Source organism: Pyricularia oryzae, chromosome 2, assembly GCF_000002495.2.
Source record: "Pyricularia oryzae 70-15 chromosome 2, whole genome shotgun sequence".
Taxonomy (NCBI): Eukaryota; Fungi; Ascomycota; class Sordariomycetes; order Magnaporthales; family Pyriculariaceae; genus Pyricularia; species Pyricularia oryzae.
Genome location: NC_017850.1, coordinates 3174583 through 3187061, shown reverse-complemented (window position 1 = coordinate 3187061; position 12479 = coordinate 3174583). Strand labels below are relative to the sequence as shown.

Below are 12479 nucleotides of genomic sequence, written 5' to 3'. Positions count from 1 at the left end.
TTTGTTGCGCGGCCCACAGCATCTAGACTGGGCTGGCAAGACTTCAGGTACGAAGCGAGCTTTGTGCAACGGTTACAGGGTTGAACCGTGCAGCCCTAGCAGGGTCCGGATCACAGCTGCTGGGATTGAGTTGATATCGATGGGGATTTGATGTGGATTCAATACCTCCGGCGCGAACCATTTTGCGCGCATTTTTCCAACAATACGGTAGCAGCGGAATTACCTCACCAGCCACGCCTCCTTCCCCTCCATTTTCCGATTACCCCTCGCTGGCCCAATTCTAGACTAGTTCCAGTTCTAGTTCTAGTTTGGAAAGCGGCGTTTCTGCCTCACAGTATCCTCCCATAGTCTGATCGTTGTCTCGCCAGATCATACTATTATAACAAGTCCATTTAACCTAACCCATTCACTGCATGTGACTTAAATGGGCGGCGCGGCTGCAGGGACGCCATTCCGTATTCATCCCGAAAAGGCGGTGTTCATTGGATCTGGCTGGTGGATAACTTCGCATCACCAATGGCAAGACAACGCGGTGAGCGCAGGAACCACTGTCGAACCGTCCCAAGGCTTTTAGCATGTAACCATGAAGCAAAGCAAAAGCGGGCACTCGAGTGACGGATGGATCATGTTGGAAGCGGTCTGCTGCAGGACGCTGGGGCTTGCCTATGCTGCAAGTGCGCATCATTTACGGCATCAAATCAGCTGGTTGGCTTCTTGTTGAGAAGCGGAGCAGGCATTGGCTGTATTGGATTGCGTTCCCCCCCCTCACACATGCCATCAAACCCCGGCCACTCTATTATTTCACACCACGGCCGTCAGCCAGTGAGACAAGACCTAAGGCCCTACTCCGTCATATGCTTTTCCTTCCCGCTGCACACACAGAGTAACACACCTACCACACATATTTTCCCACAACCTGCGTCACATTACGCGCATATTCGCATCCCGATCATACCTACTGCTGAGGCTTCGTGCGCCGAAAGTGAGAAAACAAACAGACGAGGGAAGACACCAAACAGAGAATACCTGGGAAAGCATAGACGATGAGACTCAGATCGCGCAAATATAGACCAACCTCTCCTGACTGATATACTATCTGCTACTCATTTTGAAATCAAATAAAAACCCGGCACGCGGTGGCAGAGTGAGACCCGGGAATCAAATAATCATGTCCGACTTGGGCCGCCAGTGGGCCCTTCTCCTAGTCCTGACCGCCCTCCTTCTCTCCGTCTTGGTGCTCGGACAAATCGTCACTCGCTACACGTCCGCGTACCGCTCCGCGCCCACGGAGGTCTCGGCCTTTCTAGACGCCCTCGACTCGTCCGTGGAGGAGAACGAATCCTACGACCGCGACCTAAGCCGCGTCCCCCGCCTCGAGGACAAGATTCGTCTGGGTCGCCTGCTGCGCGATATACAAAAGGCCGGCGATGACCTGCGCGAGGATCTGAATGGGCTCCTGCTCGTCGCAGACCATGGCGGCCTCGTCCCAGCCGTTGATGAAGTGGCACCCGCCGCCGCCGACTCCAAACCCGGCGCTGCCAGCAATGATGTCGTCTCATCCATCCCGCGCCTGCGCCTCTCAGCCCGCCTCCTCTGGTCTGCGCGGCGCGCCGAGCTGTCGGAGCGAGTGCGCCGCCTGGACATGCTCAGGATGAGGTTTCTGGTCATGTACATGAGCATTGTCGCCTCCACAACCAGCGCCGCCGCTGAGCTGGCGCAAAAGACTGCCATGACGTCGACGATGCAGCGCGATCCTGAAAAGCCCTCGGGTCTCGGCATAATCAGCCCCGATCAGACGCCGCCTCAGGGCCGCGCGCAACTTGCCTCCCCGTTGACCGAGACACCCAGCCCTATCCAAGAACCGCCCCCGAACTTTCCCGCACTCGGGGCGTCGATTCGTGAAGCCATCAAGCGCAGGCCTCCGCTGCGTCGCATTACCACACAAGCCATGGGCCACCACACAGGGACCGATGACGACGACGGCCCTGGAGGCAACGGCGGCGCTCATCGCCGGGGCTGGGCTGGCGTAGTTCAGGAGCTGCAGCGATCCCCTTTGATGCACAAGCGTCATATGAGCATTGAGAACGCGATGGCCAGGAGCATGTCACCCTGAGGCCTTGGACTTTTCTACCCCGATTCCGCATCACAAACAGCCGACCCCTGATTCCATCCACTCATCCATCTTACTTCGGAACCCAACCACAATTTTACGAAAACATAGGCATCACCTGGCGTCCGGCGTTCTTCCCATTACTACTCCCCCTTTGGACTTAACATGGCATCCTTACTCCGCGATACTGTGACACGAGTGATGCGCTCAACTCTCAAAATCCAGCAGGCGCATTTTTGCCCCTTGACGCAAGACTTTACACTACGGCCACGTCCACGTTCAACTTGTGATGTGTTACGCATGCAATGACCACAAAACGACCCAAAACCAAATCATCACACGATGTGACGCAAACGATACAACGACAAAAAATCGATTATCGCAACCAAATGGAACCTTTTCTTTTTTTCTTCTCTTTACACTTTGACATTCAACATCCTACTCCTCCCCACCCTACACCATTTAACTAACATGCGTCTCTTCACGGATACCCCCTTTGTTGCCCTTTGCTTCTTTTTCTCCTTTTTTTCTTCTTTACTTTCCAAGGGCGCTCGACAATGAGCATGTAAACACTTGCTCTCTAGCTTGTGTTTTTTTTTATTAACCCTTGTTTATTTCTTCACCGTTGTGCTTTGCCGATATAATCTTTTACTTCAGCTACAGTTTGACTGCACTTGTTCATTAGACCAAGTAAGAGAGGTCCGACATCAGTAAGCGAATATCTTTTTGTAAATACTCCCCCTTTCCTATCAGCCATAGCATGACCGAAATTCATGGATGTTGAAATTCATTCAAACAAATTCCATTCAGAGGAGCCCTTTCCCATGCTGCTATGTCGTGTCTAATACTATCGCGGCTATAATGAGGCTTTCGCTAGTAAACCTGAAAGGAATCTGTCTTCGATCCTATATCTATACTTGATGCAACGACGACGCTCGAACAACCTGGTTTTGAAGAATCCGATGGCCATGTGTATCGCTTGCCGAACCAAAAGAAACATGGACCCAATTCCAAATGCGTACCAAGGATATTTGATCAATCATCCTGCACCGATATACCCTAGAAAACCGGGGCGCCTGGTTATTGGAATCGGTCCGATAACTTTTATTTTCCTGATGAATTGTGCCCCCTAGCTTGTACATCAACTAGCTCCCTGTGTATTGAGCCTGTCATCCCTCCCCTGGACCTGACGACCTCTGCTGCTTCAAGGCCTCCTGTAGCCCTAGTCGGCCCATATTTTCCTCAGTCAGGAATCCACTGCCCATACCTAGCGGCGCCTCCAAGCTGTATGATGGTGACGGCCTCGAAAACTCATCCTCTGCGGCGTTGACAAGCTTGTCGTCCCGTGAGTGCATGGCACGTTCGCTGGCCTCCATTATCCTCAACGGCTTTTGAAACTTGGCCCCTTCACTCTCATTGCTGAGCAAGCGGAAGCCTGAACTCTGGGGCCCTTCTTGTATAGGCATTGGCGTCGACGAATCCGGCATCTCTCCACCGTTGCCATTGTCCTCGTTGATGTTTTCGGGTACGGGTAACACGGCCGGCTGCTGGTGCTGTTTGGGCCTCCGGAGTAGCAAGGAATCGGCGATATCCGACATGATTGGGGGCAACGCGGGCGACTCCATAGTGCCTAGGCTCCCATCAGAAACCCCACACTCCGAACTGGAGCAGGATAACCCTGCTGTCATCTCTGGTAGTTTTCTCCTGTCCTTTGTCCATCGCACCAACATTTTTTCCAAGAGTTTGCTCTTGACAGGTTTGGCGAGGTAATCATCCATGCCTGCCTGCATGCACCTCTCGCGGTCTCCTTGGATCGCTGAAGCCGTCATTGCCACAATAGGCACGTCGTTGACGTACGTCTTGTATGGGAAATGATGTCTGAGCAAGTGAACGGTTCGATAACCATCAAGAACCGGCATCTGAACATCCATCAATATTATATCCGGCTTGGGATTCTTTCCGTCTTGTGCTCCTTCAAGGTATGCCAGAGCTTCCTTGCCATTCCACACGGCATCGACCTTGAATCCAAGTTTCTTTATGTTTTTAATCGCGATTTGCTGGATGATCAAGTTGTCTTCCACCAACAACACGTGCATCTCAGCTCGGTCGGCCATGCTGAGATCAGCCAAGACTGGAGACGCCGGCCCCAAAGCTATCGATGGTTTACGACGCAAAGATGAGGCGGACTTGTTTCCGCTTGGAGTGCTTGCTCTGCTATCGGCTTGGCCTTTGGTTGCAGCTGTCGAAATCTGCTCCGACTCGCCTAAACTGTTGCAGGATACGCTTATGTCCGACTGTAGACGGTCAGGCAGCGCGTCAATCTGAACTAGATTTCCCTCGTAACTGCCGTTAGGGGGTCTGTTAAAAGGAATCCAAAATGTCGCTGTCGTGCCTTTGCCCTCGGCGGACTCAAGGGTCATCCGACCCTTCATCAGTTCGAGAAGGTTTTTGCTAATGGTCAACCCCAGTCCGGTGCCACCAAATCTGCGGGCAGTCGAGGCGTCGCCTTGGCTGAAGGGCTGGAACAGACGCGACCGAACCTGAGCATCTATGCCGATGCCAGTGTCTTCCACCACAAACTTAATTTCGATTATGTCTGGCGTTTCCCTCTCCTTCACAACTGAAAACCTCACATAGCCTTGCTTTGTGAACTTGATACTGTTGGTTAACAGATTTGTAATGATCTGTCTAACTCGGCCGGGATCACCCAGGACAACAAGGTCTTCTTCAATGTCCGAAGCGATTTCGGATTGGAAGTCCAAGTTCTTGCGCTCAGCTGCAAAGCTCAGCATCTTGTTCACATCACCGACGATGACCGAGAGTGAGAACTGGACTTCCTCGATGTCCAAATGTCCCGACTCAACCTTTGAGAAGTCGAGAATATCGTTGATCACCGCTAGAAGAGCGTTTGCAGATCGATATACTGCATGTTTGGTTAGTTGGACGCATTCAAAGGCCACGTTGCTCATTTTCCGTGCAAGCAAAGCCCTCAACGTTCTGGGCACATTGAAGTGGGTATAGCTTACTGTTTTCGCCATATTCTCGCTCCTCATCCCCAAGCTCAAGATCCAAGAGCAGCTCTGACATTCCAATCACGCCAGTGATGGGGGTGCGAATCTCATGGGACATCTAAAATCACTTGGATTAGCCGGCAAAACTCGAAGTGTAATTTTATGCAGCCGGTGTGCAGGAGGGGCACAATGGCAAGGAATTCTTACATTCGCAAGGAATTGACTCTTCAGGCGGCTGGCCTCCTTTGCAGCAGCCTCGTTGGCAACCAGTTGTCGCCTTTCTTTAGCTTGCTCAACCAGATCCATCTCGCGAGCCCTCAATTCGGTAACATCAAAGATGACACCAATGACGCCTTCGATTGACCCGGCGTTGTTAGAGAATCCCTCGGCGGTTTTCAGCTTGGCGCTGACCGGAATGAAGCGCGTCCGATACCATCGTCCATCTGTAGTCCGAGTTAGCTCTCTACAGGGACAAAAGATATGTGGAACAGAGGGCGCGAGGGCGAATGCATACCAAACCCATGTTCTTGGATATCTTCCGTTGACTTGCCGGCCAAAATGGCCTCGATGGGCTCCAAAAACCGTGGGCGTTCACCGTCTTCCAGATGAGAATTCAAAGTGTTGAAGACCTCATACATATTACGCCCCACATACCACTTTGAGTCACCCTCGAGGTCTCTGTAGTTCTCTCCAGTCGCGTCCCAGCGCAAAGCCCCCTCTAGCATAGTGACGTTGCGATCGTTATCCACGGTGAATATTGTGACATGAGCATGTGTTATGACAGTCAAAAGCTGCTCTCTTAAGCGCTCTGCGGTTACTTTCGCCTGTATACTCTCGTGCACATCAGTGCAGGTTCCTGCATTGAGATGAAAAAAAAATCAGAGTCAGAAGCCGAGGCTAAGGAGTTACAGAGAGGGTAGATCTCACCAAACCACTTCTTGATTTCCTTGGTCTCCGGGTCTCTCAGTGGAAGAGCACGTCCCAGCATCCAACGCCATTCGCCATCTTTGTTTCGACATCGGTATTCTACGTCGTAAGGTTGTCCGGTTGCGAGCGACCTGGCCCACCTTCTTTCTGCTTCGGGCATGTCATCGGGATGGAAAGGGTGTTTCCAGCCGAGCCCAAGGGAGTCGCCCTTGGTTAAGCCTGTATATCTGTACCATCGGTCGTTGTAGAAATCATGGCGGCCATCAGGAGTAGTTGTCCAAACAAGTTGAGGCATAGTATCACAGATTAACCTGAACTTCTCATCTTCCAGCTCCTTCATGTTATTGATGATTTGCTTCATCGGAGAGACGTCTCGGCAGTAGATGACTCCTGCTAGAAACTCGCCGGTCTGTTCGTCTTTGATCGCCTCACCGAGTACATCGAACACGACCTTCTGGCCATCCGGGTTATACATGCCTATTCGGATTCCCGTGAAAGGCGTTTCTGTGCGCAGCAGTATTGAGATGGGGTAATCCTGAGGCTCGAGAGCCTGAGTAAAGTCTTCATCGTATACGTCCCAACGCCTCAAAAGCGCATCTCCTTCACTAGCGTCGGACTGATCGGTCCGGAACATGGCCCTGGCCGCCTTGTTTGGAAAAGAAGCAGAGCCATCTTTCCACATGGCAAGAATCGGCATTTGCGAATTATCCAGCGTTGCATCCTTCATCGTAAGGAGCTTGGTAAGAATCGAAGGCCCGTTTTGATTTGTGCTGGAGTTCGGAGGGCCAAACGGAGGAAAGGGCGATAAGCCGAGGCTCACCGGCGTAATTAGACTACTATGAGAACTTGTCGGCGATTCGATACTAGATGTCCCCGTAGATGACGAGTGTGTAGCATATACTGATCTTGACTTTGCGTCCTCGATCAGACTAGGCTGAGCAACTGATTTTTTGTGCCGAGCCGATGCATCCACCTTGCTTTCTGTGTTGGTGAAAGTCAGAGTAAAGTACATCTGCCCGTCGACTTCCCACACCGATATCAGCATCTTGGCGTAAGTGTAAAGCTCAGGGTTGGACTTGGACACTCGGTGGGGCCAAGTCGCTTTCGGTTTGCCGACATCGTCCTTGGAGATGATGACGTCGACGCAGGTTTGTGGGCGAGGCGGTTGCTTCGCATCTGAGTTCTCTGAGGCCCAAGTTGGCGTCGATGATCCGTCTGCGCCTTCGGTAGGCCGAAAGGTGGGACCCAAGCTCACGTTGTCCGCCACGAGATCCAGAAAGTTATCCCACTTTAGCCGTGCTACTTTGCCGTCCTGGAGCAAGTCTATGCCGACCTGCGAGATAGTCCGCCCTTTGAGTCTTTCCTGCACAGTCATTGCCGTCGGCCCATCGGCATCGAATCCCAAAAGCCTGCCCATGGCCTCGTTGGCTAGAACAACAGTTTTGAGACTGTTAAGTACCAAGACAGGTAGCGGTAAGTAGTGCAGCGCCGCGAATGCCAGGTCAGCCGCGGTGACATACGGCAATGAGAGAGTCAGGGGGCTTCTTGGGGGTGGAATGTCGTCTCCCGATCCATTGTTGAAGCCCAACATCGAGCTCGAGAGATTGATTTGGTCATCGTGCTGAGAGGCGAAGATAGACTCCGGAGTGGGCTGGTACTGTTCTGTAGCAGAGGTTTTGCTCGAGTAGAAGGAACCCGTGTCAGGTCCGGATCTGCCATTTTCATATTCGGAATGTTTTAATGGCCCTAGAGGATTCGTTTCGCAAGCAGCTTCACCTGCAATAGATGCATCTCGGGAGACCATAACGCCGGAGCCGGTGAGCCACCCGCATGGATTATAGAGAGTGATTTCTGAGCCTTGGGAGGGAAAGCCTAGATAGTTTCAAAATCAAGGCTAATCCAGGTCCCAAAATTCATGAAGCATCATCTGTTCTCATGCGGTCAAGTCATGGATAGGCAGAAGTTGACGGAAGTTCAGGTGTCCCAAGCTCCGTGGTCTAGATTGTCCCGCGGTTTTGGGACCGCCGGGCAAATTGGGCGTCAAGCGCGAAGTCAAGCCTGTATGCGCTGGGGACAGCAACCTATCGCAGAGCTGTCGCAAGGGTCTGTTGCACTGCCCAGGTAGAACTTTTTGCGTGCTATTAGTAACCGACGGATGGCGTCCAAGGCTGTTGCTATGAGGACGGAAGCTATGTTTGCTTCTGCGAGCGGAGCGGTTCGACTGCGATGAGAAGACAAGAGCTCAAGGTCGGGCGGGTAAACGTTCACAGCTCAAAAAAAGATATGAAGTGGGAGGGTGGAGGAGAATCAATCCGAGAAGGGCAGCTGACGTCTGGTCTAGGCTAGCTTAGGTAGGTACACATTAGGCGGTAGGCTATTGAGCAGTCGGGCTGGAAAGAGGCTAGTACCGAAGGTGTATTAGAAAAATGGGCTGGCTAGTTCTAGACTGGGCCGAAGTCTGGGGCAAATGTTCACATCGAGAGCAATTGGGGGCGCGCCGATGGCAGAGCTCTCAATAGAATCGATACCATCGAACGCAAGGTAGGGTAGCGAGCACAGGTTTGCTCCATCAGCTGCGCATGGATCGCATTGTACGTGTAAAAAAAAAAAAAAAAAAACGCTGAAAGTGGCAAGCTCAAAACGGACATGCATTCGTCTGATGGGCTGTGGGTTTTCTCCCCCAAACCTCTGGCGTCTGGCAGTCCTACCCGCCATTAAGCTTGGCATTTAGCCCTGTTCATTGGGTCGAACCAGAGCTGTGGGCGGGTCTACGGTGAGCCGCTTCTAAACAACCTACCCATGTGCAAGGGCTTTCTTTGCTGCGGCTGGTTCCCATAGCGTCTACTGTAGGTGGCTTCTGTCCGGCGACAAAGAAAAATGCAACGTAAAATGACCGCCAAAACAGTGGAGTCCGGGGGACAATGTCGTCATTGCTCGGTTTTTCCCCTCCTCACCTCAACATTTGCCGGCCGCCGGACCTTCAGCTCAACATGGGAAATGGCCAATGGACTTTTTCCATGCGACGCTCGCCCATGCTTCTTAAGAACCTAATCATCATCAGCTTTCGTATCTTTGGTCGTTTCAAAAAAAAGAAGCTCCATCCACGAGCCTCACCTCATGTGCAGTGCAGTAATGCGAACAAGAGACTTGACTCAAACTTTGCAACAAGAGACGAACGATTCGGGCTGTCATGGATGGGCAGCTTCCTCCATCCTAAACTTAACTACCTGTCCATTGGTACCCACTCCATGTCCTCACCTTGAATAGTAATTAGGTAACAACCTAGGGCAGAGTAAGGTAGGTTTATTGTACGCCCATCTTTTTTTGATTCTATACATCTCCGTTGATCTGGAAAGGACCCTGAAATCCAAGCCAGGGAAACCAAATGTATCCACAGAATATCAATCTGCGGGGGTCCTCCAAGACCCTGAACTTTCAGGTGGTCGAGACGAGGACAGAGTACTTAATTCCCATATGCTCAATTGTAAATGCCATGTTTAACCAAGTCGGCCATGCACAGTAAAAGACAGAGTCGATCGATCGTTGCCAAGTTCGGTGGCGGCAGCCCACATGCCGCCACCAGGGGCAGGCGGTACGGTACAGTGACGTACCAGGCAGGTGTCACAGAATTCACGCAACGTCATTCGCATATGGACCTGTCTAGATTTGCAAAATATGTTTATTGAACCACACCATCTATCTTATCAACGCAAGCTACGGTATGTCTACCGGTAATCTAGACCGCCGCGGGTCTGTCACGTTATGACCCTTCTTGTGAGGAAACAGCATCAAATGCCGTGGCGTAAGAAATCCCTAGCTAGGACCTTAACATGATACAAACCCATTGTTGCCCCATTTCTAAGTCATCAATTCACACCAACACGACACAACATCGTCATAGCTCATACGGAATCATTTTTGTCTCACGAACTTTCCTTCATCTTACCGCACATTGAACATATCCACCATTTGCTATCCATTCGTGTTTTGCAGTTCAGACACTTCCAGCAATCTGAGGTAGGCGCAGGTATTCGCGGCACGTAAGTCCCGCCTTGTGAATAAACTCCACCGCTGTTGGGTTTTTCGGCTCGACCATGAGAGCTATCGGCCTCTTTCATTCTGCCACATTTTGAGCAAGTCCACCATTTGCGCTCCATGCGAGTCTCGCAATGCCGACAATGCCAGAACGGTGCGAGTTTACTCTCGCGTGAACGCGCTGCGCTGTTTACATCGTCCGATACTGTTTTATTTAAAGGCTTCGCGCTTTGCTTTGGGCTTGTTGTCAAGTCAATGACCTCGGATTTTGTAGTTTGCTTGGCGGTTAATCCAGAAGCTCTTGTTGCAGCCGCCTCCGTCGGGCGCGGATGTTCACAAATCTCGCACCGTAAATTGCCAGGGGCGTTGATCAAGGTGCAGGCTGTGCATGTCCACTGAACAGTTGTACTCATACTTCCCGAGGCCGCCGGCCGCTTCAGAGGAGGGACGTCGCTCATATCATGACTTGAGCCCGCTCGCTTGAGAGAATCATGTCCTGCACGCCTGGATTTATCGTCGCTCATCTTCCCATCAATAAACACCAGGTCTTGGTTGAAATCTGCAGGCGGCACAAAAGAGGTACCTAGTCGAGCCTTTTTGTCCTCCTGCACTAGTTCCCACAATGCTTGAGCGATGGCATCCTCATTTGCCTTGTCTTCTTCAGCCTTCGTTCTGAAGCCATTTCTAGTTGCTGCCTCCTCGATTTGCCGGATTTCGCCCTCGCCATGTTTTGTATTGCCGCAGCCTTGCAAGGATGCCTGCCTCCTCCCCGCCGCATTCGCAATTACATCTCGGATGTTCTCTCCGGGCCTTGGCGTCCTGCCCCCTAATCTCCGCCCAACATCTCCCCGCTCCGCCCTACGCCTTTCTGCTGCAACGCGGGCTATACGGCGCGCCTCATCCATGGGTATGCGCCTGCCACCTAGCTTGTGACCGACTGAAAGAAAGCCATCGCCAGTATAACCGGATCTTAAAAGGCCTTCGTGTTCATCCCGAAGCTGGTCCCAGAGTGCATGAAACTTAGAGTCGTGTGGGCCATGGACGATGTGTGCCAGTTCGTGAAGTAGCGTATCGGTAACTTCTTCGAAAGGAAGGAACTGGTTGACGTCGCCGGGATATCGTAAGCGGACGAGGATCTTGTGAGTGCGGTTGACGTTGAGTCCTGGCAGTTTGTCAGCAGTTTGCAGAGATAGAATGGAATAGTTGATTGCTTTGAGCTTACCGAGCAAATTTTGTTGGTCTGGGTAGAACTCTGCAAGTTGTCTAACTCGCCATCCTCGCGCCCGCATGATCGGCTTGACCATTGACGCAAGCCGTTTGAGAGTATGGAGAGCATCCTCCTGCCGAGAAAGATTCTTCAGGTGGGAGTAGGATCCGAACAGGGCATCGTGTTCGGCCATGCTGAAGATCAAGAAAAAGATTTGGATCCTGGTCGTGTATGTCACCGTGGACAAGTCACAGTGCTGGCGGGAAACTCAGCACCCGCCGTTGAGCCTTTCCGAGTTGAACAAAAAATGAAGGGCAAAAGTATGTAGGGCGACTCCCAAGGCTGTTTTAACTTGGGTGCCTCTCGCTACCTCCGATGAACTGAGCATGCGCTTGACTGTGAGAACCAGTCATATCCATAATGACTACCTGCTAAACGAACCAGGTTCGCATTCGCGAGCAGATCTTCTGTCCAGAGTAATAATACTGTACGTAGAGGCGCGACCAAAGGTGGCCGATTTGGCTGATTAAGTAGGGCGCTTTTCTCCTTGCTTCACATCCATTCACAATGCAAACAAACGACCCCACCAGGCTGATTGGAGCCCCACTGAATTTTAACTGCCTACGAAGTAGGTAGGTACGGAGATATGTATGAAGTACGTTGTGTCGTACCTTCCACGAAGTAGATAACTAGGTAAGGTAGGTAGATACCTAGGTACCTGGTACTGCACCTTGGGTAGATCCAAGTTCTTAGATTACCTGTGAGATATATTGCGTACAAACCATACGCGATTGGGTTTCAATCAAAAAATAGAGGAAAGACGCATTTGATTGAGCAACCGATTGAGGAGCTTTCTTCAGAGTTGTAAGGGTCTCTGGGTGAATCTGTGGCTTAACGTTGCGTACCCCCTGTTCGGCACCCCCCCTGTTCGGCACCCTGAAAATCTAACAACGAAATGCCTACTTTTATAAACTGATTTAAATATAAAATTATTAACGGACAAAAATACAATCGTTTTCACGCTTCTTGTCACGGGCAGGCAGGGCGGACAGGTAGGTGCGGGCGATCAGGTAACAGGACAGAGTATATTGGCTATCTAGTCTTCCAGGCACAGGGTAGCAGGTGGTTGTTGACGAAGACGTAGCTCGAGGAGCTACATATCGGAGACTGCAGAGATTTCGCGTAGATA

The 12479-nt window shown here is 51.5% G+C and overlaps 4 protein-coding genes across 4 annotated transcripts; 1 reads left to right on the top strand and 3 right to left on the bottom strand.

Annotated features, from left to right (window-relative positions):
- The first annotated feature begins 453 nt into the window (after window positions 1–453).
- MGG_01343 (uncharacterized protein) lies at window positions 454–2928 on the top strand. The gene has a single exon (XM_003714220.1). It carries the CDS (start codon window positions 1169–1171, stop codon window positions 2111–2113), a length of 945 nt encoding a protein of 314 aa, XP_003714268.1. The 5' UTR covers window positions 454–1168; the 3' UTR covers window positions 2114–2928.
- A 351-nt stretch (window positions 2929–3279) lies between these two features.
- On the bottom strand, window positions 3280–7852 carry MGG_01342 (sensory/regulatory protein rpfC; the record flags this gene model as incomplete). The annotated part of the gene is made up of 5 exons (XM_003714219.1): window positions 3280–5033; window positions 5137–5239; window positions 5329–5564; window positions 5636–5977; window positions 6049–7852. The coding sequence occupies 5 exons, from the start codon at window positions 7850–7852 to the stop codon at window positions 3280–3282; spliced, it is 4239 nt and encodes a 1412-aa protein (XP_003714267.1).
- A 614-nt stretch (window positions 7853–8466) lies between these two features.
- Window positions 8467–8849, bottom strand: MGG_15673 (uncharacterized protein; the record flags this gene model as incomplete). Its single annotated transcript, XM_003714218.1, has 2 exons — window positions 8467–8621; window positions 8846–8849. The coding sequence occupies 2 exons, from the start codon at window positions 8847–8849 to the stop codon at window positions 8467–8469; spliced, it is 159 nt and encodes a 52-aa protein (XP_003714266.1).
- An 864-nt stretch (window positions 8850–9713) lies between these two features.
- On the bottom strand, window positions 9714–11837 carry MGG_01341 (uncharacterized protein). Its single transcript, XM_003714217.1, has 2 exons — window positions 11306–11837; window positions 9714–11245 (listed from the first exon to the last, which is right to left on the bottom strand). Exons 1-2 carry the CDS (start codon window positions 11481–11483, stop codon window positions 9972–9974), a joined length of 1452 nt encoding a protein of 483 aa, XP_003714265.1. The 5' UTR covers window positions 11484–11837; the 3' UTR covers window positions 9714–9971.
- Between the last annotated feature and the right edge of the window lie 642 nt (window positions 11838–12479).

What these genes read in the sequence shown, in the direction of transcription:
- MGG_01341 (XM_003714217.1), bottom strand. Translation starts at nt 11,483, where the DNA reads ATGGCCGAACACGATGCCCTGTTCGGATCCTACTCCCACCTGAAGAAT. An exon ending in AGACCAACAAAATTTGCTCG is followed by an intron (nt 11,246 to 11,305) that starts GTAAGCTCAAAG and finishes ACAAACTGCCAG; the next exon opens with GACTCAACGTCAACCGCACT.
- MGG_01343 (XM_003714220.1), top strand. Translation starts at nt 1,169, where the DNA reads ATGTCCGACTTGGGCCGCCAGTGGGCCCTTCTCCTAGTCCTGACCGCC.